Source organism: Anomaloglossus baeobatrachus, chromosome 4, assembly GCF_048569485.1.
Source record: "Anomaloglossus baeobatrachus isolate aAnoBae1 chromosome 4, aAnoBae1.hap1, whole genome shotgun sequence".
Classification (NCBI taxonomy): Eukaryota; Metazoa; Chordata; class Amphibia; order Anura; family Aromobatidae; genus Anomaloglossus; species Anomaloglossus baeobatrachus.
The window spans coordinates 76140624-76168376 of NC_134356.1; the positions used below are offsets into that span (position 1 = coordinate 76140624).

The 27753-nt window shown below is 42.1% G+C and overlaps 1 protein-coding gene across 4 annotated transcripts in view; it reads right to left on the reverse strand.

The window, feature by feature from the left end:
• LOC142303207 (protocadherin gamma-B1-like) overlaps window positions 1-27753 on the reverse strand; it is a 184571-nt gene that overhangs the window by 113096 nt on the left and 43722 nt on the right. The window contains exon 1 of one of the 4 annotated variants that reach the window (XM_075344406.1): window positions 13264-15864. The exons of the other annotated variants lie outside the window; for them this stretch is intronic. Coding sequence (XP_075200521.1) covers window positions 13264-15687 — 2424 coding nt within the window. The 5' untranslated portion in view covers window positions 15688-15864. Of the gene's footprint in view, window positions 1-13263; window positions 15865-27753 lie in introns of those variants that run through there. 4 annotated transcript variants of the gene reach the window in all.

A 27753-nucleotide genomic window follows, 5' to 3' on the forward strand; every position in this document is an offset into this window, starting at 1 on the left:
CGAAATGTTGAGCAAGGTGCAGGAGAACATGAAGAAATGGAGGACGAACTGTCCATGGACATGGAAGACTCAGCGGATGAGGGAGACCTTGGTCAAATTTCAGTTGAAAGAGGTTGGGGTCAGATGTCAGAGGAAGAAAGAACGGGTAGCACCTCTATGCCACAAACACAGCATGGACTTGGTCCGCATGGCTGCGCAAGACACATGAGTGCCTTTTTGTTGCACTACCTCCAACATGACAGTCGTATTGTCAAAATTAGAAGTGATGATGACTACTGGATTGCCACACTATTAGATCCCCGGTACAAGTCCAAATTTTGTGACATAATTCCAGCCATAGAAAGGGACGCACGTATGCAGGAGTATCAGCAGAAGCTGTTACTAGATCTTAGCTCGGCTTTTCCACCAAACAACCGTGCAGGTGCAGGGAGTGAATCTCCCAGTTGTAACTTGACAAACATGGGACGGTCTCGTCATCTTCAACAGTCTACCCGTACCAGTAGGACCTTTTCTGGTGCCGGTAACAGCAATTTTATGGAATCTTTTCATAATTTTTTTAGACCCTCTTTTGCAAGGCCACCAGAGACAACAAGTCTGACACATAGTCAACGGCTGGAGAGGATGATACAGGAGTATCTCCAAATGAACATCGATGCCATGACTGTGCAACTGGAGCCTTGCTCCTTTTGGGCTTCAAACCTACAAAAATGGCCAGAGCTCGCAACTTACGCCTTGGAGATTTTGTCGTGTCCAGCTGCCAGCGTTGTCTCTGAACGTGTATTCAGTGCTGCTGGGTGTGTGCTGACAGATAAGCGCACGCGTCTGTCCAGTGACAATGTGGACAGACTGACGTTCATCAAAATGAACAAGTCATGGATCCAGAAGGAATTTACTACCCCTGTGTCATCCTGGGGAGAGTAAATGCTTGTGGATTTGGAATGTGCTTGATGCAAATCAAAACATCCTGTTTGCAACTAGGGCCCAAGTGCTGCCACTGATGGGGTGGGTGTCTGTGTGGCCCAATTTTTGGAAAAAAGGGAGACTCCGCTTGGAGTAACCCTTGCTTGCTGTGTTTTTAAAAGAAGCCAAGATGAACAGAGCTGGGATCAGGAAAGACTTTGCTACCTACCCCGGTGTCATCCTGGGGACGGCTAAGAATAGCGTATTTTTGAATGTGCTTGATGCAAATCAAAACATCCTGTTTGCAACTAGGGCCCAAGTGCTGCCACTGATGGGGTGGGTGTCTGTGTGGCCCAATTTTTGGAAAAAAGGGAGACTCCGCTTGGAGTAACCCTTGCTTACATTGTTTTTAAAAGAAGCCAAGATGAACAAGTCATGGGTCAGCAAAGACTTTGCTACCTACCCCGGTGTCATCCTGGGGACGGCTAAGAATAGCGTATTTTTGAATGTGCTTGATGCAAATCAAAACATCCTGTTTGCAACTAGGGCCCAAGTGCTGCCACTGATGGGGTGGGTGTCTGTGTGGCCCAATTTTTGGAAAAAAGGGAGACTCCGCTTGGAGTAACCCTTGCTTGCTGTGTTTTTAAAAGAAGCCAAGATGAACAGAGCTGGGATCAGGAAAGACTTTGCTACCTACCCCGGTGTCATCCTGGGGACGGATAAGAATGGCGTATTTTTGAATGTGCTTGATGCAAATCTAGCTGTGAAGTGTAGAACTGGGGCACAACTGCTGCCACTGAATGGGTGGGTGTGTGTGGGGCCCAATTTTTGGAAAAAAGGGGAGACTCCGCTTGGAGTAACCCTTGCTTACATTGTTTTTAAAAGAAGCCAAGATGAACAAGTCATGGGTCAGCAAAGACTTTGCTACCTACCCCAGTGTCATCCTGGGGACGGCTAAGAATAGCGTATTTTTGAATGTGCTTGATGCAAATCAAAACATCCTGTTTGCAACTAGGGCCCAAGTGCTGCCACTGATGGGGTGGGTGTCTGTGTGGCCCAATTTTTGGAAAAAAAGGGAGACTCCGCTTGGAGTAACCCTTGCTTACATTGTTTTTAAAAGAAGCCAAGATGAACAGAGCTGGGATCAGGAAAGACTTTGCTACCTACCCCGGTGTCATCCTGGGGACGGATAAGAATGGCGTATTTTGGAATGTGCTTGATGCAAATCTAGCTGTGAAGTGTACAACTGGGGCACAACTGCTGCCACTGAATGGGTGGGTGTGTGGGGCCCAATTTTGGGAAAAAAAGGGAGACTCCGCTTGGAGTAACCCTTGCTTGCTGTGTTTTTAAAAGAAGCCAAGATGAACAGAGCTGGGATCAGGAAAGACTTTATCTACCTACCCCGGTGTCATACTGGGGACGGATAAGAATGGCGTATTTTGGAATGTGCTTGATGCAAATCTAGCTGTGAAGTGTACAACTGGGGCACAACTGCTGCCACTGAATGGGTGGGTGTGTGGGGCCCAATTTTTGGAAAAAAAGGGAGACTCCGCTTGGAGTAACCCTTGCTTGCTGTGTTTTTAAAAGAAGCCAAGATGAACAGAGCTGGGATCAGGAAAGACTTTGCTACCTACCCCGGTGTCATCCTGGGGACGGATAAGAATGGCGTATTTTGGAATGTGCTTGATGCAAATCTAGCTGTGAAGTGTACAACTGGGGCACAACTGCTGCCACTGAATGGGTGGGTGTGTGGGGCCCAATTTTTGGAAAAAAGGGAGACTCCGCTTGGAGTAACCCTTGCTTGCTGTGTTTTTAAAAGAAGCCAAGATGAACAGAGCTGGGATCAGGAAAGACTTTGCTACCTACCCCGGTGTCATCCTGGGGACGGATAAGAATGGCGTATTTTTGAATGTGCTTGATGCAAATCTAGCTGTGAAGTGTACAACTGGGGCACAACTGCTGCCACTGAATGGGTGGGTGTGTGTGGGGCCCAATTTTTGGAAAAAAGGGGAGACTCCGCTTGGAGTAACCCTTGCTTACATTGTTTTTAAAAGAAGCCAAGATGAACAAGTCATGGGTCAGCAAAGACTTTGCTACCTACCCCGGTGTCATCCTGTGGACGGCTAAGAATAGCGTATTTTTGAATGTGCTTGATGCAAATCAAAACATCCTGTTTGCAACTAGGGCCCAAGTGCTGCCACTGATGGGGTGGGTGTCTGTGTGGCCCAATTTTTGGAAAAAAGGGAGACTCCGCTTGGAGTAACCCTTGCTTGCTGTGTTTTTAAAAGAAGCCAAGATGAACAGAGCTGGGATCAGGAAAGACTTTGCTAACTACCCCGGTGTCATCCTGGGGACGGCTAAGAATAGCGTATTTTTGAATGTGCTTGATGCAAATCAAAACATCCTGTTTGCAACTAGGGCCCAAGTGCTGCCACTGATGGGGTGGGTGTCTGTGTGGCCCAATTTTTGGAAAAAAGGGAGACTCCGCTTGGAGTAACCCTTGCTTACATTGTTTTTAAAAGAAGCCAAGATGAACAAGTCATGGGTCAGCAAAGACTTTGCTACCTACCCCGGTGTCATCCTGGGGACGGCTAAGAATAGCGTATTTTTGAATGTGCTTGATGCAAATCAAAACATCCTGTTTGCAACTAGGGCCCAAGTGCTGCCACTGATGGGGTGGGTGTCTGTGTGGCCCAATTTTTGGAAAAAAGGGAGACTCCGCTTGGAGTAACCCTTGCTTACATTGTTTTTAAAAGAAGCCAAGATGAACAAGTCATGGGTCAGCAAAGACTTTGCTACCTACCCCGGTGTCATCCTGGGGACGGCTAAGAATAGCGTATTTTTGAATGTGCTTGATGCAAATCAAAACATCCTGTTTGCAACTAGGGCCCAAGTGCTGCCACTGATGGGGTGGGTGTCTGTGTGGCCCAATTTTTGGAAAAAAGGGAGACTCCGCTTGGAGTAACCCTTGCTTACATTGTTTTTAAAAGAAGCCAAGATGAACAAGTCATGGGTCAGCAAAGACTTTGCTACCTACCCCAGTGTCATCCTGGGGACGGCTAAGAATAGCGTATTTTTGAATGTATCATAGTATCATAGTTTTTAAGGTTGAAGGGAGACTCTAAGTCCATCTAGTTCAACCTGTAGGCTAACATGTTGATCCAGAGGAAGGCAAAAAAACCCCAATGTGGCAAACAAGTTCCAATGGGGAAAAAATTTCCTTCCTGACTCCACATCCGGCAATCAGACTAGTTCCCTGGATCAATACCCTGTCATAAAATCTAATATACATAACTGGTAATATTACATTTTTCAAGAAAGGCGTCCAGGCTCTGCTTAAATGTTAGTAGTGAATCACTCATTACAACATCATGTGGCAGAGAGTTCCATAGTCTCACTGCTCGTACAGTAAAGAATCCTCGTCTGTGATTATGATTAAACCTTCTTTCCTCAAGACGTAGTGGATGCCCCCGTGTTCCAGTCGCAGGCCTTGGTGTAAAAAGATCTTTGGAAAGGTCTCTGTACTGTCCCCTCATATATTTATACATTGTGATTAGATCCCCCCTAAGCCTTCGTTTTTCCAAACTAAATAACCCCAAGTTTAATAACCTGTCTTGGTATTGCAGCCCACCCATTCCTCTAATAATCTTGGTGGCTCTTCTCTGCACCCTCTCCAGTTCAGCTATGTCCTTCTTATATATCGGTGACCAGAATTGTACACAGTATTCTACGTGCGGTCGCACTAGTGACTTGTACAGAGGTAGAACTATATTTTTTTCATGAACACTTATACCTCTTTTAATACATCCCATTATTTTATTAGCCCTGGCAGCAGCTGCCTGACACTGTCCACTAAAGTGAAGTTTACCATCCACCAATACACCCAAGTCTTTTTCTGTGTCTGTTTTACCCAGTGTTCTACGATTAAGTACATAATCATAAATGTTATTTCCTCTACCCAAGTGCATGACCTTACATTTATCTACATTAAACTTCAATTGCCACTTCTCAGCCCAATCCTCCAATTTACATAAATCTCCCTGTAATATAAAATTATCCTCCTCTGTATTGATTACCCTGCAGAGTTTAGTATCATCTGCAAATATTGAAATTCTACTCCGCATGCCCCCAACAAGGTCATTTATAAATATGTTGAAAAGAAGTGGGCCCAATACTGACCCCTGTGGTACCCCACTATGAACTGAGACCCAGTCCGAGTACGTACCATTAATAACCACCCTTTGTTTCCTATCACTTAGCCAGTTTTTAACCCAGTTACACATATTTTCCCCTATCCCCATTATTCTCATTTTATGTACCAACCTTTTGTGTGGCACCGTATCAAAAGCTTTTGAAAAGTCCATATACACAACATCCACTGCATTTCCCTGGTCCAGACTTGAACTTACCTCTTCATAGAAGCTGATCAAATTAGTTTGACAGGATCGATCCCTCATAAACCCATGTTGATACTCTGTCATAAGGTTATTTTTCTTGAGATACTCCAATATAGCATCTCTCAAGAAACCCTCAAGGATTTTACCAACCGTAGAGGTTAAACTTACTGGCCTATAATTTCCCGGCTCAGTTTTTGTCCCCTTTTTGAATATTGGCACCACATTTGCTATGCGCCAGTCCTGCGGTACCGACCCTGTTATTAAGGAATCTGAGAAGATTAAAAATAATGGTCTATCTATCACAGAACTCAATTCCTGTAGTACTCTGGGGTGTATGCCATCCGGGCCCGGAGATTTGTCAACCTTAGTGATTTCGAGGCGGCGGCGTACTTCCTGCTGGGTTAAGCAGGTAATATTCAAGTGTGAATTTATGGTATCACTGGTCATGTCATCTGCCATGGCATTTTCTTGTATAAAAACCGTAGAAAAAAAGTCATTCAGCAGGTTGGCTTTACCCTCATCCCCTTCCACCATTTCACCAAGACTATTTTTAAGGGGGCCAACACTATCGCTTTTCAGTTTTTTACTGTTTATGTAGTTAAAGAATATTTTAGGATTATTTTTACTTTCTCTCGCAATGAGTCTCTCTGTCTCAAACTTAGCTAACTTAATTTGCTTTTTACATATTTTATTTAATTTTCTATAATTATATAATGCCTCATCACTACCTACCCTCTTTAATTCTTTTAAGGCTTTCTGTTTTTCTTTTATTGCTTCCCTTACAGCTCTATTTAGCCATAGGGGTTTCCTCCTATTTCTAGCATGTTTGTTCCCATAGGGTATATTTTCTGCACAAGCCCTATTCAGGATGCTCATAAAAGTCTCCCATTTGCTTTGTGTACTTTTATTACTTAGTACATCATCCCAGTTTATTGCACTAAGATCATCTCTCAACCGTTTAAAATTTGCTTTCCTGAAGTTTAGTGTCCTTGTAGCCCCTCTACTAGACATCTTACTAAAGAATACATGAAAACTTATTATTTTGTGATCACTATTCCCCAAGTAACCCCCAACTTCAGAAGTCTTCAGAAGAAGACTGAAGAAGACTTCAGAAGTCTTCCTTCCGGCTGTAACGGCCAAAACCCGGTTCTCCTTGAGCTCGCGGTGACTCTTCACTTATCCCAGAAGGCACTGGGAATATGCAAATTATCCTCGCAAGACTCCTTCCCTGGCTTTCAGAAGTCTTCCTTCCGGCTGTAACGGCCAAAACCCGGTTCTCCTTGAGCTCGCGGTGACTCTTCACTTATCCCAGAAGGCACTGGGAATATGCAAATTATCCTCGCAAGACTCCTTCCCTGGCTTTCAGAAGTCTTCCTTCCGGCTGTAACGGCCAAAACCCGGTTCTCCTTGAGCTCGCGGTGACTCTTCACTTATCCCAGAAGGCACTGGGAATATGCAAATTATCCTCGCAAGACTCCTTCCCTGGCTTTCAGAAGTCTTCCTTCCGGCTGTAACGGCCAAAACCCGGTTCTCCTTGAGCTCGCGGTGACTCTTCACTTATCCCAGAAGGCACTGGGAATATGCAAATTATCCTCGCAAGACTCCTTCCCTGGCTTTCAGAAGTCTTCCTTCCGGCTGTAACGGCCAAAACCCGGTTCTCCTTGAGCTCGCGGTGACTCTTCACTTATCCCAGAAGGCACTGGGAATATACAAATTATCCTCGCAAGACTCCTTCCCTGGCTTTCAGAAGTCTTCCTTCCGGCTGTAACGGCCAAAACCCGGTTCTCCTTGAGCTCGCGGTGACTCTTCACTTATCCCAGAAGGCACTGGGAATATGCAAATTATCCTCGCAAGACTCCTTCCCTGGCTTAGATGTGCTTGATGCAAATCAAAACATCCTGTTTGCAACTAGGGCCCAAGTGCTGCCACTGATGGGGTGGGTGTCTGTGTGGCCCAATTTTTGGAAAAAAGGGAGACTCCGCTTGGAGTAACCCTTGCTTGCTGTGTTTTTAAAAGAAGCCAAGATGAACAGAGCTGGGATCAGGAAAGACTTTGCTACCTACCCCGGTGTCATCCTGTGGACGGCTAAGAATAGCGTATTTTTGAATGTGCTTGATGCAAATCAAAACATCCTGTTTGCAACTAGGGCCCAAGTGCTGCCACTGATGGGGTGGGTGTCTGTGTGGCCCAATTTTTGGAAAAAAGGGAGACTCCGCTTGGAGTAACCCTTGCTTGCTGTGTTTTTAAAAGAAGCCAAGATGAACAGAGCTGGGATCAGGAAAGACTTTGCTACCTACCCCGGTGTCATCCTGTGGACGGCTAAGAATAGCGTATTTTTGAATGTGCTTGATGCAAATCAAAACATCCTGTTTGCAACTAGGGCCCAAGTGCTGCCACTGATGGGGTGGGTGTCTGTGTGGCCCAATTTTTGGAAAAAAGGGAGACTCCGCTTGGAGTAACCCTTGCTTGCTGTGTTTTTAAAAGAAGCCAAGATGAACAGAGCTGGGATCAGGAAAGACTTTGCTACCTACCCCGGTGTCATCCTGGGGACGGTTAAGAATAGCGTATTTTTGAATGTGCTTGATGCAAATCTAGCTGTGAAGTGTACAACTGGGGCACAACTGCTGCCACTGAAGGGGTGGGTGTGTGTGGGGCCCAATTTTTGGAAAAAAGGGAGACTCCGCTTGGAGTAACCCTTGCTTGCTGTGTTTTTAAAAGAAGCCAAGATGAACAGAGCTGGGATCAGGAAAGACTTTGCTACCTACCCCGGTGTCATCCTGGGGACGGCTAAGAATAGCGTATTTTTGAATGTGCTTGATGCAAATCAAAACATCCTGTTTGCAACTAGGGCCCAAGTGCTGCCACTGATGGGGTGGGTGTCTGTGTGGCCCAATTTTTGGAAAAAAGGGAGACTCCGCTTGGAGTAACCCTTGCTTGCTGTGTTTTTAAAAGAAGCCAAGATGAACAGAGCTGGGATCAGGAAAGACTTTGCTACCTACCCCGGTGTCATCCTGTGGACGGCTAAGAATAGCGTATTTTTGAATGTGCTTGATGCAAATCAAAACATCCTGTTTGCAACTAGGGCCCAAGTGCTGCCACTGATGGGGTGGGTGTCTGTGTGGCCCAATTTTTGGAAAAAAGGGAGACTCCGCTTGGAGTAACCCTTGCTTGCTGTGTTTTTAAAAGAAGCCAAGATGAACAGAGCTGGGATCAGGAAAGACTTTGCTACCTACCCCGGTGTCATCCTGGGGACGGATAAGAATAGCGTATTTTTGAATGTGCTTGATGCAAATCAAAACATCCTGTTTGCAACTAGGGCCCAAGTGCTGCCACTGATGGGGTGGGTGTCTGTGTGGCCCAATTTTTGGAAAAAAGGGAGACTCCGCTTGGAGTAACCCTTGCTTACATTGTTTTTAAAAGAAGCCAAGATGAACAAGTCATGGGTCAGCAAAGACTTTGCTACCTACCCCGGTGTCATCCTGGGGACGGCTAAGAATAGCGTATTTTTGAATGTGCTTGATGCAAATCAAAACATCCTGTTTGCAACTAGGGCCCAAGTGCTGCCACTGATGGGGTGGGTGTCTGTGTGGCCCAATTTTTGGAAAAAAGGGAGACTCCGCTTGGAGTAACCCTTGCTTACATTGTTTTTAAAAGAAGCCAAGATGAACAAGTCATGGGTCAGCAAAGACTTTGCTACCTACCCCGGTGTCATCCTGGGGACGGCTAAGAATAGCGTATTTTTGAATGTGCTTGATGCAAATCAAAACATCCTGTTTGCAACTAGGGCCCAAGTGCTGCCACTGATGGGGTGGGTGTCTGTGTGGCCCAATTTTTGGAAAAAAGGGAGACTCCGCTTGGAGTAACCCTTGCTTACATTGTTTTTAAAAGAAGCCAAGATGAACAAGTCATGGGTCAGCAAAGACTTTGCTACCTACCCCAGTGTCATCCTGGGGACGGCTAAGAATAGCGTATTTTTGAATGTGCTTGATGCAAATCAAAACATCCTGTTTGCAACTAGGGCCCAAGTGCTGCCACTGATGGGGTGGGTGTCTGTGTGGCCCAATTTTTGGAAAAAAGGGAGACTCCGCTTGGAGTAACCCTTGCTTGCTGTGTTTTTAAAAGAAGCCAAGATGAACAGAGCTGGGATCAGGAAAGACTTTGCTACCTACCCCGGTGTCATCCTGTGGACGGCTAAGAATAGCGTATTTTTGAATGTGCTTGATGCAAATCAAAACATCCTGTTTGCAACTAGGGCCCAAGTGCTGCCACTGATGGGGTGGGTGTCTGTGTGGCCCAATTTTTGGAAAAAAGGGAGACTCCGCTTGGAGTAACCCTTGCTTGCTGTGTTTTTAAAAGAAGCCAAGATGAACAGAGCTGGGATCAGGAAAGACTTTGCTACCTACCCCGGTGTCATCCTGTGGACGGCTAAGAATAGCGTATTTTTGAATGTGCTTGATGCAAATCAAAACATCCTGTTTGCAACTAGGGCCCAAGTGCTGCCACTGATGGGGTGGGTGTCTGTGTGGCCCAATTTTTGGAAAAAAGGGAGACTCCGCTTGGAGTAACCCTTGCTTGCTGTGTTTTTAAAAGAAGCCAAGATGAACAGAGCTGGGATCAGGAAAGACTTTGCTACCTACCCCGGTGTCATCCTGGGGACGGTTAAGAATAGCGTATTTTTGAATGTGCTTGATGCAAATCTAGCTGTGAAGTGTACAACTGGGGCACAACTGCTGCCACTGAAGGGGTGGGTGTGTGTGGGGCCCAATTTTTGGAAAAAAGGGAGACTCCGCTTGGAGTAACCCTTGCTTGCTGTGTTTTTAAAAGAAGCCAAGATGAACAGAGCTGGGATCAGGAAAGACTTTGCTACCTACCCCGGTGTCATCCTGGGGACGGATAAGAATGGCGTATTTTTGAATGTGCTTGATGCAAATCTAGCTGTGAAGTGTACAACTGGGGCACAACTGCTGCCACTGAAGGGGTGGGTGTGTGGGGCCCAATTTTTGGAAAAAAGGGAGACTCCGCTTGGAGTCACCTTGCGGTGTTTTACATGACTTTAGAAGGGCGTGCCATGCCTATATCTGTGTGTCCTCCTCTTTTTCCTTGTCCAGCTGTTTTGTTTTCGCATGAGTACATGTCCTTGTCACTTTCCCATGTGTTTGTGTTGTGTTGTGAGTTGTTTGTCACCTTTTGGACACCTTTGAGGGTGTTTTCTAGGTGTTTTACTGTGTTTGTGATTGCCTGCCATTGTTTCCTATGGGCTCGAGTTCGGTTCGTCGAACGTTCGACGAGCCGAACTCGAGCCAGACCCCCCGTTCGGCGAACCGCCTCGAGCCGAACCGGGACCGGTTCGCTCATCTCTAGTAATAAGGGGTTAATAGCAGCCCACCGCTGCTACTAAGCCCTAGATTAGTAATGGGAGGTATCTATGAGACCCCCCCATTACTAATCTGTAAGTGAAAGTAAATAAACACAAACGCCGAAAAATCCTTTATTTGAAATAAAAGACAAAAAGCACCCTCTTTCCCCAATTTATTAACCTCCAAACACCCAGGTCTGACGTAATCCACACGAGGTCCCATGATTATTCCAGCTTTGCTATTTTTGAAGGCAAAGCGAGTGTGGCTATAGAATAATGATCACCCACTTTGGGCTTCAGGCAGAGACTGAGCCCCGCGATGACGCAATGAGTTGTGACATCACTCAGGTTATTTGCGGTCACAACTCGAGGTTCCCATGGTCCTTCACCTGTGATTACAGGGAACCTGATGTGAGGTGACATCAATTTTTTTACATTTATTTATTTTATACCATGATAGTGAACAGCAGACATAATCTGTGATTGCAAGCAGTCAGACACTTTCACACAGGCTGTGGGCGCATCTGACTGCAACCAATCACAGACACTAGGACTTCCAGTGGGCAGGGGAAGCAGTGAATATGGATGATCAATAATGAGCAGCCCCGGAAGAAGAGTGAGCAGCTTGGAAGCAGTTACAGTCCCCCGGAGACTCAATATGTATAGCACACTTTCTTGATTCTTATTTTTCCTATCCTTTTTTTAAATTCCCGAGTTGCCAGAAGCCAATTATTAGCCAGAGTTCTCTGAGATTTCCGGGCCCAGGATCAGCACCATGATACTTTTCAAACTGTGCTGATCTGGACTTTTACAGTCCGGGTCAGCCCATCACTATTCAAGACTTATGTTGGATATTTCTGGCTATGTATATTTTACAATTTTTTAAAAAAATTTTAAGCATATATTTCAGAAAACAAAACCATTTTGTAAACAATCAACTGCTCCTTCTATGAATTACTGTAAGACTATGTACAGATTCACAGCTGATCTGGCCAAAAAAGAAGGCTACTCTAGAGATTGAATTTTAATAATTACCAGATTAAGACATCAACTTATTGTCTTTAAAGGGAATATTACAAGAAACATATATTTTTCAATTATTTTTTGTAGCTGTCATAATTATTCATGTTCTTCCATGAAATATCTCTTCTTAAAACAAGATACATTTAATTGTCTTTTGGCTCATAACTAAGATTCTTTATGCTCCCAAATATTTAGTTACTTTTCTTTAATAATATTTGAACTCCTGTACTTTCTCAAACTCTTGGAAATTATAGTCTTGGAAAACATACTTTAAATGCATTACACACTATATCTGTAAGCACAGAAAGCCTTATATGTTAATAGCATCTACCTGGAACACTGGTGTTGTTGCTTATCTGAGAAAAGGTGAAGGATGGACCCGGCAACAAAATAATCGGAAATATTAAAATATAAAAATTTTATTGGACATCTAAAATTGCAAAAGATCCAAAATTGAGAGAACACGCAGAAGGGCACGTTACGCATTTCGGACAATAAGTAAAAACAAGTCCTTAATCATTGTTGGTTATAACAACCAGGGCTCATTTTCCATCTCTAATACTTCTTTGGAATAATAAATGTTGATTTAATAAATAATAAAAGTAATAATACATATTTTTTGATGAAGGTAAAAGGATATTTTTTATTAGACAGTTTTAGTAACGGAAACTCAAGGAATGCATGACTTACCAAAGGTCGTACAATTTGAAGGCTGAAAATTGAAAACCCTTAAATTCTACAACATATAACTATTATATATTTTAATTATCTGTTTCCCTATCTAGGGCATAATATAATTCTAGATTTTATGGACATAAGAAATTTACAATCTTCCCTTCGGTATCATATATAGAAAGTCTAGCACACTGATACTGAGCTTGACAATTTGAACCTCATAATACAGCATATCAGTTCCTCATATACAGTAAGTATATACAATGCTTTACCTAAAAAAAAGAAAATGATCCATAGAAAGCTTTAATAGTAAATGATGAATCAATTGTCCATAGGAAACAACTTTTCTTTTTTCGTTTTGTTTTTTTTTTTTTTAAATCAAGTGGCATGTGCAATGTCATTTATTAGATTCTTCCAAATCAAAAACTAAAAGAAAATTATGTCATTTTAATAGTATTTAAAATTTGGTGTAAGGCACTTTGTGTTTTATAATACTCATATTGCACAGATGATTTTAGGAAGCTTCATCCTTCTTTTTAAAAAAATATATGCAGTGTAAATTGACCAATGCTTTAGATTTGAAATATGCATCATGTTAATTTTTCGTGAATATGCATATTTTATGCATATTTTACCTTTTGCAATGCACCATAGCGGTAGATACTACTAGATACCACTATAGAGAAAGTTTTTTTTATTTTTGTAAACTTTTCAGCTTCAAAACAGCACCTTTAGCAAGACTAAAACCTCTACATTTTAGATTCTACACATAGAAAGTAAACACAACTAGCAAGTGATTAGCTTTGAAGTTAGCTCTAAATAAAATTCATATGGAAGAACAAATAGCTCTAGAAATCATAATGTAGATATCCCAGAACTTAATACCATAAGCAGAAAATTAAAACATCTTACTTGTTCAGTAGTTGGAGATGTTTCATTGAAACATTCAGTTCCTTGTTCTGTGTTATCAGCATCAATCAGATTTTCCACAGGAATATTTCCAGTTGGATTCATGTAAGTAAAGTCACCATCAGCGGGATCTAGCGCCACACACATATTATATGAATATGGTAAAGGTAACGATCCATCACTGTACATGGAGAATGTCCTGGGATCAATTGGAGGATACAGATTTGTAGCAAGAGAAGAGAAGGCTGGTAATGGTTTTGGCTGCTTACATTTGGATATAATCGCCACCATCACAGTTATTATAAAGAGTAGTGAAATAAGTGCAAGTCCAACCACTAAGTATAACTGTAAGTTGCTTTGAGTTTCTTCATCTTTCAGTTTGTTGCTGAGCTTAGGAACAACCTGCTGAAAGTCATCTGCAATAATAAGACTTAAGGTGGCTGTAGCAGAGAGAATGGGATGTCCATTGTCCTTCACCATCACTACAACCTTGTAATTCAGCATGTCCTTTTCGTTAAAGATACGTGATGTTCTGATCTCCCCTGTGCGCTCACTAATCACAAAATGATTTTGATCTGACACGTGAATAAAGTGATAAGAGAGCCAGGAATTATGTCCAGAGTCTGCATCCACTGCTACCACTTTAGTTATTAAAGAACCAGGCTCAGAAACAAAAGGCACCATCTCAAACACAACTGACCCACCAGTGTCTGGTGATGATGGGTATAAGATCTTTGGTGCATTATCATTCTGGTCCACTATGTGGATTAATAATGTAACATTGCTGCTCAGAGAGGGGGATCCATTGTCTGAGGCTGTGACTTCCATTATAAACTCCTTGTTCTGTTCATAATCAAATGATCTTTGAGCATAAAGAACTCCAGTCTCTATATTGATGGAGAGAAAAGACGTCATTGATGGAGTTTCTAAAATAGTGTTGGAGATTGAATAAATTATTTTGGCATTGTCTTCAGTGTCGGAATCTGAGGCTTGTATACTGAATATTGAAGCTCCTGGTAGATTGTTCTCTGTCACATAAGCCACATAAGAATATTTAGCAAATATTGGTGGGTTGTCATTGACATCTGAGATATCTAATCTGAGAACTCGTGTACTGGAAAGTGGGGGCAATCCTCTATCTGTAGCAATAATGGTGATATTATAGGAAGATGTTTTCTCTCTATCTATAGCACCACTTAAAACAAGTCTATAGTAATTGTTTGATGACAATAAATTAAAAGGAACATCTTCGACAATTTGGCAGTCAACATTGCCATTATCTCCAGAATCTTGATCATGAACTTCGATCAGAGCGATCATTGTTCCAGATGTAGAATCTTCAGGAATTGGAGAAGATAATGAGGTGATGGATATCTCAGGAGTATTGTCATTTACATCTATGATGTCCACCAGAACCTTACAATGAGCTACAAGGCCTCCTCCATCCTTGGCTTGTATTGACAATTCATAATTCTTTGTCACTTCTAAATCCAAGTTTCCATTGATCTTGATTTCACCACTAGTTGGATTAATGCTGAATATTCCTGTATGATGGATTTTACCAAATGTTTTAATGAAAGAATATGTGATCTGTGCATTGACTCCTTCATCATTGTCTGTAGCATTCAACATGATCACTGTAGAATTAACTGGGCTGTTTTCCTTTAAGGTGACTTTATACATATCTTGACTAAATATAGGGGCATTGTCATTGGCATCAATAACAATGATCTTTAATAATGTTGTACCAGACCTGATAGGATTTCCTCCATCTAAAGCTGTTAGTATTAATCTATGAATGTCTTGTTTCTCTCGATCTAATGGTTTCTCTAGTACAAGCTCTGGATATTTACTCCCATCTGTTTTAATAGTCTCAGTAAGTGTAAAATACTGATTATCACTGAGCTTGTATGTCTGCACTGAATTACTACCAATATCTGGATCTTCTGCACTTTGTAAAGCAAATCTTGCTCCTGGTGATGTAAATTCAATTATTTCCAAAGTAATTGTGTTATGATAGAACTGTGGAGAATTATCATTTATATCCTGAATTTGAACTTTAATGTTGAAATCATTGAAAGGATTTTCAACCACAGCATCAAAGGTTAGGAAACATGAAGCCTCCGTACCACACAATGTCTCTTTGTCTATCCTGTCCTTTATATACAGATTTCCATTGTCCAAATTTATATAGAAATATCTCTCTGAAGCTCTGGATACAATCCTCAGTTTTCTAGATGAGAGATGATTAATATCTAATCCAAGGTCATCTACAATATTTGCTATAACAGAGTCTTTCCTCATTTCTTCTACAATAGAATAATGAATCTGACCAGAGACTGAGTAACAAAGGTAAGAAAACAAGACATATATTACTTGCCATCTGATTCCTGTACAGTGCACTATAGGAGAATCCATCTTGTCCATCTTCAGAGATATTTTTCCCCAAAAAATATCCAGTAATACATAATCATCCAATGCAATTGTGAAACAGAAACATCTTCATCATATTTTTATATTTTCAAATTGTATCTGTGTCCAGGAGAATCCAGAAAATGTCTGTGTTTCTTTCTGCAGATCAGCAATGTATGTGACAAAGGAAAATACCGGTATGTTTCTTGTTGAGCATTTTTCTCCTTTATGGTTAAACAGCGGCGCTCAGAGGCGAAAATTTAGAATTGCAATCTCTTTCTAAATTGTAAATTAGAATTACTAAACACATTTATTTTTGTCTTTTCTATTATAAAAACATATATTAAATATTTCTAAAATTGTCTTTATTTTATCCTTTAACTGATACAGCGTGCAGTTTTAATAAAACTGGAAAAACTAGCCATTGAAAACACCAAAGAAAAGTTATTTCTTTAAAAGTTTATAAAAAATATATCCTTACAGGTATAAAAAAAGTTAAACATAGCTGCATTGATACAAAGAATAAATGAGAAATTACATTTTCATCAAGTTTAAACATGGCATAAAAGAGGGATTTAAAAGCATGATTAACTGCAATCGAAAAAGTTTAAATGTATATTTTTTTATCTTGCAGATTTCAAATTATATCAGAATCATTCATCCTTCACACTATGAAAGAATAAATTGTTTTATGTGGAACATGCAGCAACTATTATTTTCATTATCACAATATAGAGAACACAGGAAACATCTGACACAACCAAGCCAACAAGGCTCACACTGTGCAGGTTTAAAAAACAAAATATTAAAATAGTGCCATCTGCTGACTGCTGAAAAAAAGTACCTGCAGCTTTGCAATTCCTCCAAAATTTGAAAATAGTAGCCTGTTTGCATCAGAAGATTCAGGCATCCATTGGATGTTTGTATCACCAAGCATTTGAAGGACCAATTGGCCACAGCCCCACAGAGTCTATAGGCTCTGTCCAGGATTTGAACCCAGGACATCTCGCAGCACAAGCGAAAAGCCTACCACTGGACCAATGAGGAGAAACAGGTATTACCGAGTATTGGAAGGACTGAATGGCCGCAGCCAACAGAGTCTTTGGGCCCTGTCCGGGATTCAAACCCAGGACAGTTTGCACCCCAAGCGAGAAGCCTACCAACAGACCAATGAGGAGAAAAAGGTCCATTGGATATTTCTTAGAATGTGTATCTGTAAGGATTATGTACATCTATACAAACATATATTTTGTCCAAAAAGAGATATTGTCTCATTGGCTTTTAAACCCTTAGTGACAGAGCTAATTTTCACCTTAACCCCTTCAGCCCCCGGGCACTTTCCGTTTTTGCGTTTTTGTTTTTTGCTCCCCTTCTTCCGAGAGGCGTAACTTTTTTATTTTTCCATCAATCTTGCCATATGAGGGCTTGCTTTTTGCGGGACGAGTTGTACTTTTAAATTAAACCATAAGTTTTACCATATAGTGTACTGGAAAACGGCAAAAAAATTCCAAGTGCGGAAAAATTGCATAAAAAGTGGGATTGTACAATCGTTTTTGGGATATTTTATTCACCGTGTTCACTATATGGTAAAACTGATGTGTGAGTATGATGCCTCAGGTCAGTGCGAGTTTGTAGACACCAAACATGTATAGGTTTACTTGTATCTAAGGGGTTAAAAAAAATTCACAAGCTTGTCCAAAAAACGTGGCGCACGTTTTGCGCCATTTTCCAAAACCCGTAGCGTTCTCATTTTTCAGGATCTGAGGCTCAGTGATGGCTTATTTTTTGCGTCTCGACCTGACGTTCTTAACGGTACCATTTTTGCGCAGATGCTACATTTTGATCGCCTGTTATTGCATTTTGCACAAAATTTGCGGCGACCAAAAAACGTAATTTTGGCGTTTGGAATTTTTTTGCCGCTATGCCGTTTACTGATCAGATTCATTGATTTTATGTTTTGATAGATCGGGCATTTCTGAACGTGGCGATACCAAATATGTGTGTATTTTTTTATTTTTTTAACCCTTTAATTTTCAATGGGGTGAAAGGGGGGTGATTTGAACTTTTAGGTTTTTTTATTTTTTTTTAATTTTTTAAAACTTTTTTTTTACTTCTTTTTTTATTTTACTAGTCCCCCTAGGGGGCTATTGCGATCAGCAATCCGATCGCTCTGCACTATCTGCAGATCTCAGCTACAGAGCTGAGAACTGCAGATTTGCTGCTTCACTTTCAATGCCGGCTGTATTCCGGCATTGAGAGGAAGTGACTCATGTTAGCTACAGGCGTCATCACATGACCCTGTGCTACCATGGCAACCGCCGAAAGTCACGTGATCATGTCACGTGACTTCCGGTGGGGGCGGGGTAAGTCACTGTCATGGCAGCGCCCATATACATATCGCTGCCAAGACTTTGGCAGTGAAATGTAAGGGGTTAATGGCCGCGGGTGGAAGCGATTCCACCCGCGGCTAGCAGGCACACATATCAGCTGTTGATAACAGCTGATATGTGCACGTCTCGCCGCCGCCTGCCGGCGGCAGGGGGCGGGGCTTGCTGGCACACGATCCATGATGTATCTAGTACGTCATGGGTCGTTAAGGGGTTAATGACCAGACCAAATTTTGCAATTTTGACCAGTGTCCCTTCATGAGGTTATAACTCTGGAACGCTTCAACGGATCCCAGTGATTCTGAGATTGTTTTTTTGTCACATATTGGACTTCATGTTAGTACCAAATGTAGGACAATATCTTTTGCATTTATTTGTGAAAAAAAATGAATTTTGGCAACATTTTTGAAAAATTTGAAATTTTCAAGTTTTGAATTTTTTTACCGTTAAACCAGAGAGTTCTGTGACACAAAATACTTAATAAATAACATTTCCCACTTGTCTAGTTTACATCAGCACAATTTTGGAAAAAAAAAAAAAATTGTTAGGAAGTTAGAAGGGTTCAAAGTTCATCAGCAATTTCTCATTTTTACATCAAAATTTTCAAAACCTTTTTTTTAGGGACCACATCACATTTGAAGTGATTTTGAGAGGCCTAGGTGACCGAAAATACCCAAAAGTGACCCCATTCTAAAAACTGCACCCCTCAAGGTACTCAAAACCACATTGAAGAAGTTTATTAACCCTTTAGGTGCTTCACAGGAACTAAAGCAATATGGAATTAAAAAAGCAAAAAATAAAATTTTACCTAAAAATGTTGCTCTACCCCAAATATAATCACTTTTATAAGAAATAACACAACAAAATGGACTGCAAAACTTTTTACCCACTTTCTTATGAGCGCGGTGATACCCCACATGTGGTAAGAAACCTCTGTTTGGACAAATGGGAGGGCTTGGAACAGAAGGAGCAATATTTGAATTTTGGAAAGCAAATTTGGCTGAAATAGATTGCGGGCACCATGTTGCATTTACAGGTCCGATAAGGTACCTAAACAGCAGAAACCCCTCACAAGTGATGCCATTCTGGAAACTAGACCCCTAAAAATGTTTTGATTTCCGGGACACTTGTGGGGATCCAGGACCGGGAATGGACAGATGTTGGCTTTTGGGCAATATATTGGCGGGCGTATAAGTTGGTGTGGTGGGTGATGAGCTCAAGTACTTGTTGGGTAACAAAAATTTGGAAAAAATCCAGTGGGGCAAAATTGGTGACATTTATTTTGATGCCAGGGTCTCCTATGAAAGGGGGAATTTGTGGGGTAAAGGACGGGTCGGGGTACCAGAGAGCATGGGGGACTGCAGAACTAGGTCCTGCCCCTGATGCTTCAGCAGTGGCGACTGGCGGGGTGTGGAACCCCGTGGAAGAAGCCGAATCGTCACCGCTATCCGAAAACTCTCTTTCTGAGGCCGATTCGGTCTCTGACCCAGAACTGCCGGAGGCAAGCAGTGAGTACGCTTGCTCTGCCGTAAACATTCTGCGGGCCATGGTTTTTGTTTTTATCCCTGGCTAACAATAATAAACCTAAACCTAACACTAGTATTTTTTTCTTTTTTTTTTTTTTTATATAAACCCTAAATATTTTTATAAAGATTATAAAAAAAAATATTTAGGGGAATGACGCAGCGAGGGATGACGGAATGATGGAGGGGGGGATGATCACAGGGGGGTGATCAGAAAAATTGGGAATTGATTATGATGATCTTTGTGAATTTATAACTTTTTCTCTCTATATGGCAGCACGTAGTCTCTCTCTCTTCTCTCCCAGATCAACTACAGGGGAGAGAGGAGAAAGGCAGACCTAAGTGCTGCCATATTTTCAAATATTGGCATTTTGACTACTGTGATAGGATCTATCGCAGTATTCAAATCAAAAACGGCCAATCAGAATTTTTTTTTTGTTGCCGGGTGCAGGAGGCAGATTATGCCAAGCACACTGCGCATGCGCCCGCCATTTTCCCGGAGAAGAGAAGAAGGGGGGCCGCGGAGGGCCGCGGGGGACCGGGGGACCGGTGATTTTTTTTTATTGAGGTACAGGGGAGGGGATTGGGGGAACGGGGGATCCCAGATCGGGTGGGAGAGAGACTGGGAACGGTGGTGAGAACTCCAGTTCTCCAGATCCCTCTCTTTGGTCCCCCAAAGGGGGCTCCGGGGACCCAGAGAGCTCCGGTGGACCGGAGGAGAGGTCAGGGGGAGGACATTTCCCTCCGATCTGAAATGTTTGATCATTTCAGATCGGAGGGAAATGAATGCAGAGCCGGCGGCGGGAGTTTTCAGCGCGCGTCGGCGCCATCTTCGATTTTCCAGAGGGGGGGTTGGATGGATTTCTCCGGTACCGGGGGCCTTGGGGGCACTAAGGGCTCATATTTATTTCTCATCTGACATGTTTGATCACGTCAGATGAGAAATAAATCAATTTTACCAGCCATTAATTTTTTTTTAATGTTGACGCCGGTATACATCGCAATAACGGGGTCCAGAAAAAACACCCCGATTCATAATCTGGGGGGTCTCAGCTACCCCCGGTAGCTGAAACCCCCGAGATTTTCGGTCGCTGGGGGGCGCTACAGGTTTTTTTCGGGCCGCCACTTTAAAGTGGCGGAACAGAATAAGTACCCTGTTTTGCCGCCGCTTTAAGTCGTACGGCCGTCGTTATGAGGTTAAATGAAAATTAATTTCACATAGAACTTTCTTTTTATTTCTGTAGGATCCAAATTATTATGTTCTTCCTGAAGACATTTCTTCTGAAAACTAAAGAACTTTTCAATTATTTGCTCTTAACTAAAATTCTTCATGACCTCTTGTAATATAGCTTTTTTCTTTACACCTTTTTTTTAACCCCAAGACATTCTTTCCCTCTTGGTTAAGGACATTAAATACTTTCAAAACCTCCTTGAATACAGATCACACTTCATAGGCACACAGGGCTTTATTTATATCAAAACGAGCCTTGTTGCTCATTTAAGCCAATCATTGCTCAGATATCATGTCTAATGGTGCTCTGGAATAATAAAACCTGGAATTTTATTTGTTTGCAGTAGTTAACAAAAGTAATTATTATTATTAGACAATTTTAGTAAATGAGGCGAATATTTTATATGACATAAAGAGGTAAGAATAAAAACTGAGTGCCCCAAAATTCTACATTTTTATTTAACTAGCAAATGTATGACTTTTTTAATTATGTTTTTTTTCATCTAGAATGTTTCACAATTACAGAGTGTGTGGAGAAAAAACATTTTTGAACTTTCCCCACAATATTCTGTACAGAAGACATAGCACAAAAGTAGTATCCTTTAGCCCCCCAATAATTACATAATTCAGCCTTTGAATTCTTCGGATAAGGACTAGAGATGAGCGAACCCGAGGTTTGGTTTTCGAACCGAACACCAGCTTTAAAAAACAGAGCTTGGGTTTGGAGTTTGGATGCTTTACGTGTGAACTTAACTTGCTTGAGCATCGCTGTGCTTGGTGCTCAGCTCAGTGCGAGCCACTTGCAGTGTTTGAATGACTTACACTGGGGGTAACAAAAGTGTAATCGGATGTAGTGAACAACAAAAAAGGGTTGAAAAAGCCCGCCCACCCTCCACTGGAAGTGATCTGCTTATGGCAGGCTGTATGTGGGCGGAGACTCAAACTGTCAATCAGGGATTCCGAACCTCTTCGGGCCGTTTGGACCAATGGAGATTTGGTTCGTTTTTTGCCAGCGAACCGAAGCTCAAAGGTTTGCTCATCTCTAACAAGGACCTACAATGCTCCATCCCACAAAAATAGAAAATGATCCACAGAAAAGTAATAGCAATCAATGAATCAGTTGCGTATTGGTACTTTCAAACGTGTTAAAAAATCTGGGTTGATTACATTCCTGAAAATTTGAAATAGTATAATACATATGGGTAATCTTTTGTCATGTGAGTGATATGGAAGTGTGTGATTTCTTTTCGCCTAAAACCCGTATGTCATGTGTTTTTTTTCTCAGTAGCTATTATTCTACGATCATTTGCAGGACCATTTACAGTGTTCTACACTACAGAATGGTAATGTATCTGTAAAAAGTGGATGACATATGGATGGTCCATATGGAATCCGATATTTTCTCACAATCCCATTGACATGCGTTGACAAGTCATGTCCGATAGATGAGTCCACTCATAGCATGCTGCAATTTTTTTTCCTCAGTCCAATTTAAGCTAAGGGAAAACTCGCAGATCTGCGCTTCCTCATTGACTAACATTGGTCAGAGTGCAATGCAATTTTTTTTCCCATTGCACTCGTCCGTTTTATACTCCAGTGTGAGAAGACCGTAAAGGAAACAATCAACGGCTTTTAATATAATGCAATGGGAGGTTTCATTATATGGATTTATTTTTTTCTTTACTAAGAAAAAATTGGATCTTAGTAGTTATGCTGCAAAAAGTCAATATAAGGGTCCTGTGTCTTACAGTATCCAGTTAATGCTTCAGATTTTCTGTAATAACACATACAAAATATTTCCAATTCTTTGCATTTGATATCCTCTGATGGTCACTTTTTCCTGGAGATGTCATTGACGCTCCATGAAGGAGGACGACGAAAAGCACTTCAGGGCCAATGACGTGGGATCAGCCATTCAGCAAACAACACAATTGCTAATTTACCCTTTATAGAACGTTTTTATTTTATAGCTAGTAATGCCACTTGGTTAGGCAATACTACAGGAAGTCTGCATAGTGCTCATTGCAGACATTATACTTTGTTCTGAGTAATAGTTCATGCAGTTATACGCTGACTGTTATCATTTTCAGTTTTGAATTACCCATAGTTTAAGCAGCCTTTTGTTGTAACTATAGTTTAAATAACCTAGCTTAATTTTTGTCCTAATGTAGGGTTATATAGCCATATAGCCTTTCTTTAGATTTTGTGCAGCCATTGTACTTAATGTTTGCGTCTCAGTTATTGTACAGTATATATAGTCATTTTGCTATATTTATTAGAACCATTATACATTAATATATATACATTCCTTGAACCTTAGGGTCATAATAAATATAATGGATTATATATAATACTTTTTAGGCTATTGATGTTGTTCTAAAAATGTTTGCATGCTTGATCTCAGTAAATTAGGCTGAACCACCAGTCCTCCACATTGGAAGCACCCTTTTATTGTTATTTTAACCCTTTAGTGACGGAGCTAATTTTCACCTTAATGACCAGACCAAATTTTGCAATTCTGACCAGTGTCACTTCATGAGGTTATAACTCTGGAACGCTTCAACGGATCCCGGTGATTCTGAGATTGTTTTTTCTTCACATATTGGACTTCATGTTAGTACCAAATTTAGGACAATATTTTTTGCGTTTATTTATGAAAAAAATTGAATATTGGCAAAAATTTTGAAAATTTAGCAATTTTCAACTTTTGAATTTTTATACCGTTAAACCAGAGATTTCTGTGACACAAAATAGTTAATAAATAACATTTCCCACATGTCTACTTTACATCAGCACAATTTTGGAAACAAAATTTTTTTTTGTTAGGAAGTTAGAGGGGTTCAAAGTTTATCAGCAATTTCTCATTTTTACATCAAAATTTACAAAACCATTTTTTTAGGGACCACATCACATTTGAAGTGACTTCAATAGGCCTAGATGACAGAAAATACCCAAAAGTGACACCATTCTAAAAACTGCACCCCCCAAAGTACTCAAAACCACATTCAAGAAGTTTATTAACCCTTCAGGTGCTTCACATGAACAAAAGCAATGTGGAATGAAAAAAAGCAAAAATTAAATTTTACCTAAAAATGTTGCTCTAACCCAAATTTATTCACTTTTAGAAGAAATAACACAACAAAATGGATCCCAAAACTTGTTCCCCACTTTCTTATGAGTGCGCCGATACCCCACATGTGGTCAGAAACCTCTGTTTGGACAAATGGGAGAGCTCGGAACAGAAGGAGCAATATTTGAATTTTGGAAAGCAAATTTGGCTGAAATAGATTGCGGGCACCATGTTGCATTTACAGGTCCGCTAAGGTACCTAAACAGAAGAAACCCCTCACAAGTGACACCATTTTGGAAACTAGACCCCTCAAGGCTTGGATCTAGGGGTATAGTGAGCATTTTAGATCCACAGGTACTTCACAGATTTTGTTAACGTTACGTTGTCATATTGAAAATTTTAATAATTTTCTCAAAAATGTTGCTTTAGCATCAATTTTCTCACTTTTACAAGAGGTAATTCCAAAAATTTGACCTCAAGGTTTGTTAACCACTTTTTTATGAGCGCGGTGATACCTCACATGTGGTCTGAAACCTTTGTTTGGAGAAATGGGAGGGCTTGGAACGAAAGGAGCAATATTTGAATTTTGGAAAGGAAATTTGGCTGAAAAAGATTGCAGGCACCATGTCGCATTTGGAGGTCCCCTAAGGTACCTAAACAGCAGAAACCCCACACAAGTGACCCCATTTTGGAAACTAGGCCCCTCAAGGAATTTATCTAGATGTTTGGTGAGTACCCTGAACCCCCAGGTGCTTCACAGAAGTTTATAACGTTGAGCCATGAAAAAAAAAAATAAAAATTTTACCACAAAATTGTTATTTCAACCAGGTAGCTTTTTTTTTTACAAGAGTAAAAGGAAAAAATTCAGCATAACATTTATTGTGCAATTTCTCCTGAGTTGGGCGATACCTTATATGTGGTGGAAATCAACTGTTTGGGCGCATGGCAGGGCTCGGAAGGGAAGGAGTGCCATTTGACTGCAAAATTGGCTGGAATCAATAGCGGACGCCAGGTTGCATTTGGAGAGCCCCTGAGGTGCCTAAACAGTGGCGGTCCCCCACAAGTGACTCCATTCTGGAAACAAGACACCTCAAGGCTTTTATCTAGGTGTATATTGAGCAGTTTGAATCCACGAGTACTTCACAGAATTTGATAAGCTTAGGTTGCCATATTGAAAATTTTCATTTTTTTCACAAAAATGTTGCTTTAGCATCAAATTTCTCACTTTTTCAAGAGACAAAAACAAACCGTGGACCCCACAGGTTGTTATCCAATGTCTTATGAGCACAGGGATACCCCACATGTGGCCAAAAACCTCTGTTTGGATAAATGGGAGGGCTTGGAATGGAGGGAGCACCATTTGAATTCTGGAAAAGTTAAAATAAATTGCGGGCACCATGTCACATTTGCAGGGCCCCTTGGGTACCTATACAGCAGAAACCCCCCACAAGTGACTCCATTTTGGAAACTGGATTTTATTCAGGAGTATAGTAAGCATTTTGAATCCACAGGTACTTCACAAAAATGTTGCTGTAGCAACAAATGTCTCACTGTTAGGCTATGTGGCCATGATCCAGCGACACGGCGTCCAGTACACAGTGTCAGCCTTCCTGCAGAGATGTGAGTGTTGTCCACGGGAGAACGCAGCTGCCCATGCCCACGATTTGGGTTCAGGCCGCTGTGGAGCTCTATGCTACCTGCAGAGAACACTCTTGTCTCCGCAGCATAAATTGACATGCTGAGGCTCAGGAAGCTGCGCCACAGGTCAGTGTTTGCTGCGGAGAAAAGAAGCACATTGGGCACGGGATTTCTAAAAATCCTTCCACTGTGCTTCTACTGCACAATGCAGCGTTATGGATGCAGGGAAAACACTCTGCGCCCAAAACGCTGCAAACCCTGATTGTGGGCACACAGCCTAAAATGCTACAAAGGATGAATGGATAGATGTCAAACATATATAACGTCCCACCCCCTGCATATTCTAAGCTGGCGCCCTTTAGTGCCTTTCATGTTGCAGTAAAGGGTGCCTAGCCTTGTATTTAGCCCCCCAAAAAATTAATAATTAAAATAAACGACGTGGGGTCCCCCCTATTTTTGATAGCCAGCTAGGGTAAAGCAGACAGCTGTAGCCTGCAAACCACAGCTGACAGCTTCACCTTGGCTGGTGATCAATTTGGAGGCCTCCCCAGGCGTTTTTTTTAAAAAAAAACGTGGGGTCCCCCCCAAATTAGATCACCAGCCAAGGTGAAGCGGACAGCTGGGGTCTGGTATTCTCAGGGTGGGAAGAGCCATGGTTATTGGACTCTTCCCAGCCTAAAAATAGCAGGCCGCAGCCGCTCCAGAAGTGGCGCATCCATTAGATGCGCCAATCCTGGCGCTTCGCCCCAGCTCATCCCGCGCCCTGGTGCGGTGGCAGACGGGGTAATATATGGGGTTGATACCAGCTGTAATGTCACCTGGCATCAAGCCCTGGGGTTAGTGATGTCACGGCATCTGAACAGATACCCGACATTACTAACCCAGTCAAGTAATAGAAAAAAAAAGACAAAAAAAAAATGTATTTGAAAAAAAAACTCCCCGAAACATTCCTCTTTTACCAATTTATTGAAAATAAAGAAATTCCGGTCGCTGTAATCCATTTTGGAGGTCCCACGCTGACTCTGGATCTTCTAGAATATGGGGGGCACGTTCAGGGAACGTATCCCCCATTTTCTGGAAGAGCAAGCTGTAATACTTATTGTATGTTCTGAGGATTTCGATAGCGTTAGGGCAATGACAACCAGAGACGAGTTCTGGGTACAAGATGTTTATAATATGTAACCACGGTAGATACACAACGGAACAAACACAGTAGAACAAACACACAAAATACCTTCCCGAAACAGAGCGAAGGGAATTCCCGGGGCCACGCACCGGACTCCCCCAGGGAGACCACCAGAGCGAACCCCTATACAGGGACTGTCCAGCAATCACCCCGGAAGGCCTAAATGCGCAGCAGCCGGGACACAAGGCGCAAGTGGTAAAGTCCAGAAGTGTCCGTACGGGATGATAGTCCAGAGTGGTTACGAACCGGAGGGAAACCGGGCAGAGTGCTGACCGAAGATGGCAGACGGAATCCGGGCACAGCTTGAAGAAACCGGGTATGGTCCAAAGTCGGTCGGTAGTCTTTCAGGAGGATCCAAAGGCAATCAGGATTTGGAAGCAGCAAAGCAGGAGCACACAGCAAGCAGTATACTCAGGCACTGGACTAAGCTTAGAGGCGGCCTTTTAAGCAGCTGGACAGGAAGTAGGGCAACAGAACAGTAAACTCCATGTTAACTGAGGGCAAGCTCATTCAAAAGAGAACTGGAAAACCCGGAAACCTGACATTACTCCCCCCCCCAGAGACGGCCTCAGGACGGATCAGGGCCTGGCTTGTCCGGGTACCGTCGATGAAACTGAGCAATCTTCCGGGGTGCCCGAATGTTACCCACCGGTTCCCAGGAATCGTCCTCGGGGGCGTACCCCTGCCAACGTACCAGATACTGAAGCCGACGACGATGGAGCCGGGAGTCAATAATGTCCTCAACCACGAACTGCTCCTCGCCGTCGACCATCACAGGCGGAGGAGGAGGCACGACACGACCATGAAATGTATTGGGAGAAACGGGCTTGAGGAGAGAAACATGAAAGACCGGGTGTACCTTTAGATGGTGCGGTAACCGCAGCCGACAGGCCACAGGGCTCACGATCCCGGTGATCTTAAACGGACCGATGAATTTTTGTCCCAGCTTCTGCGAAGGAACACCCAATCTCAGGTTTTTGGTGGATAACCATACAGAGTCCCCTACCTTATACATGGGTGCCGGTTTCCTGTGAGTGTCTGCCGAC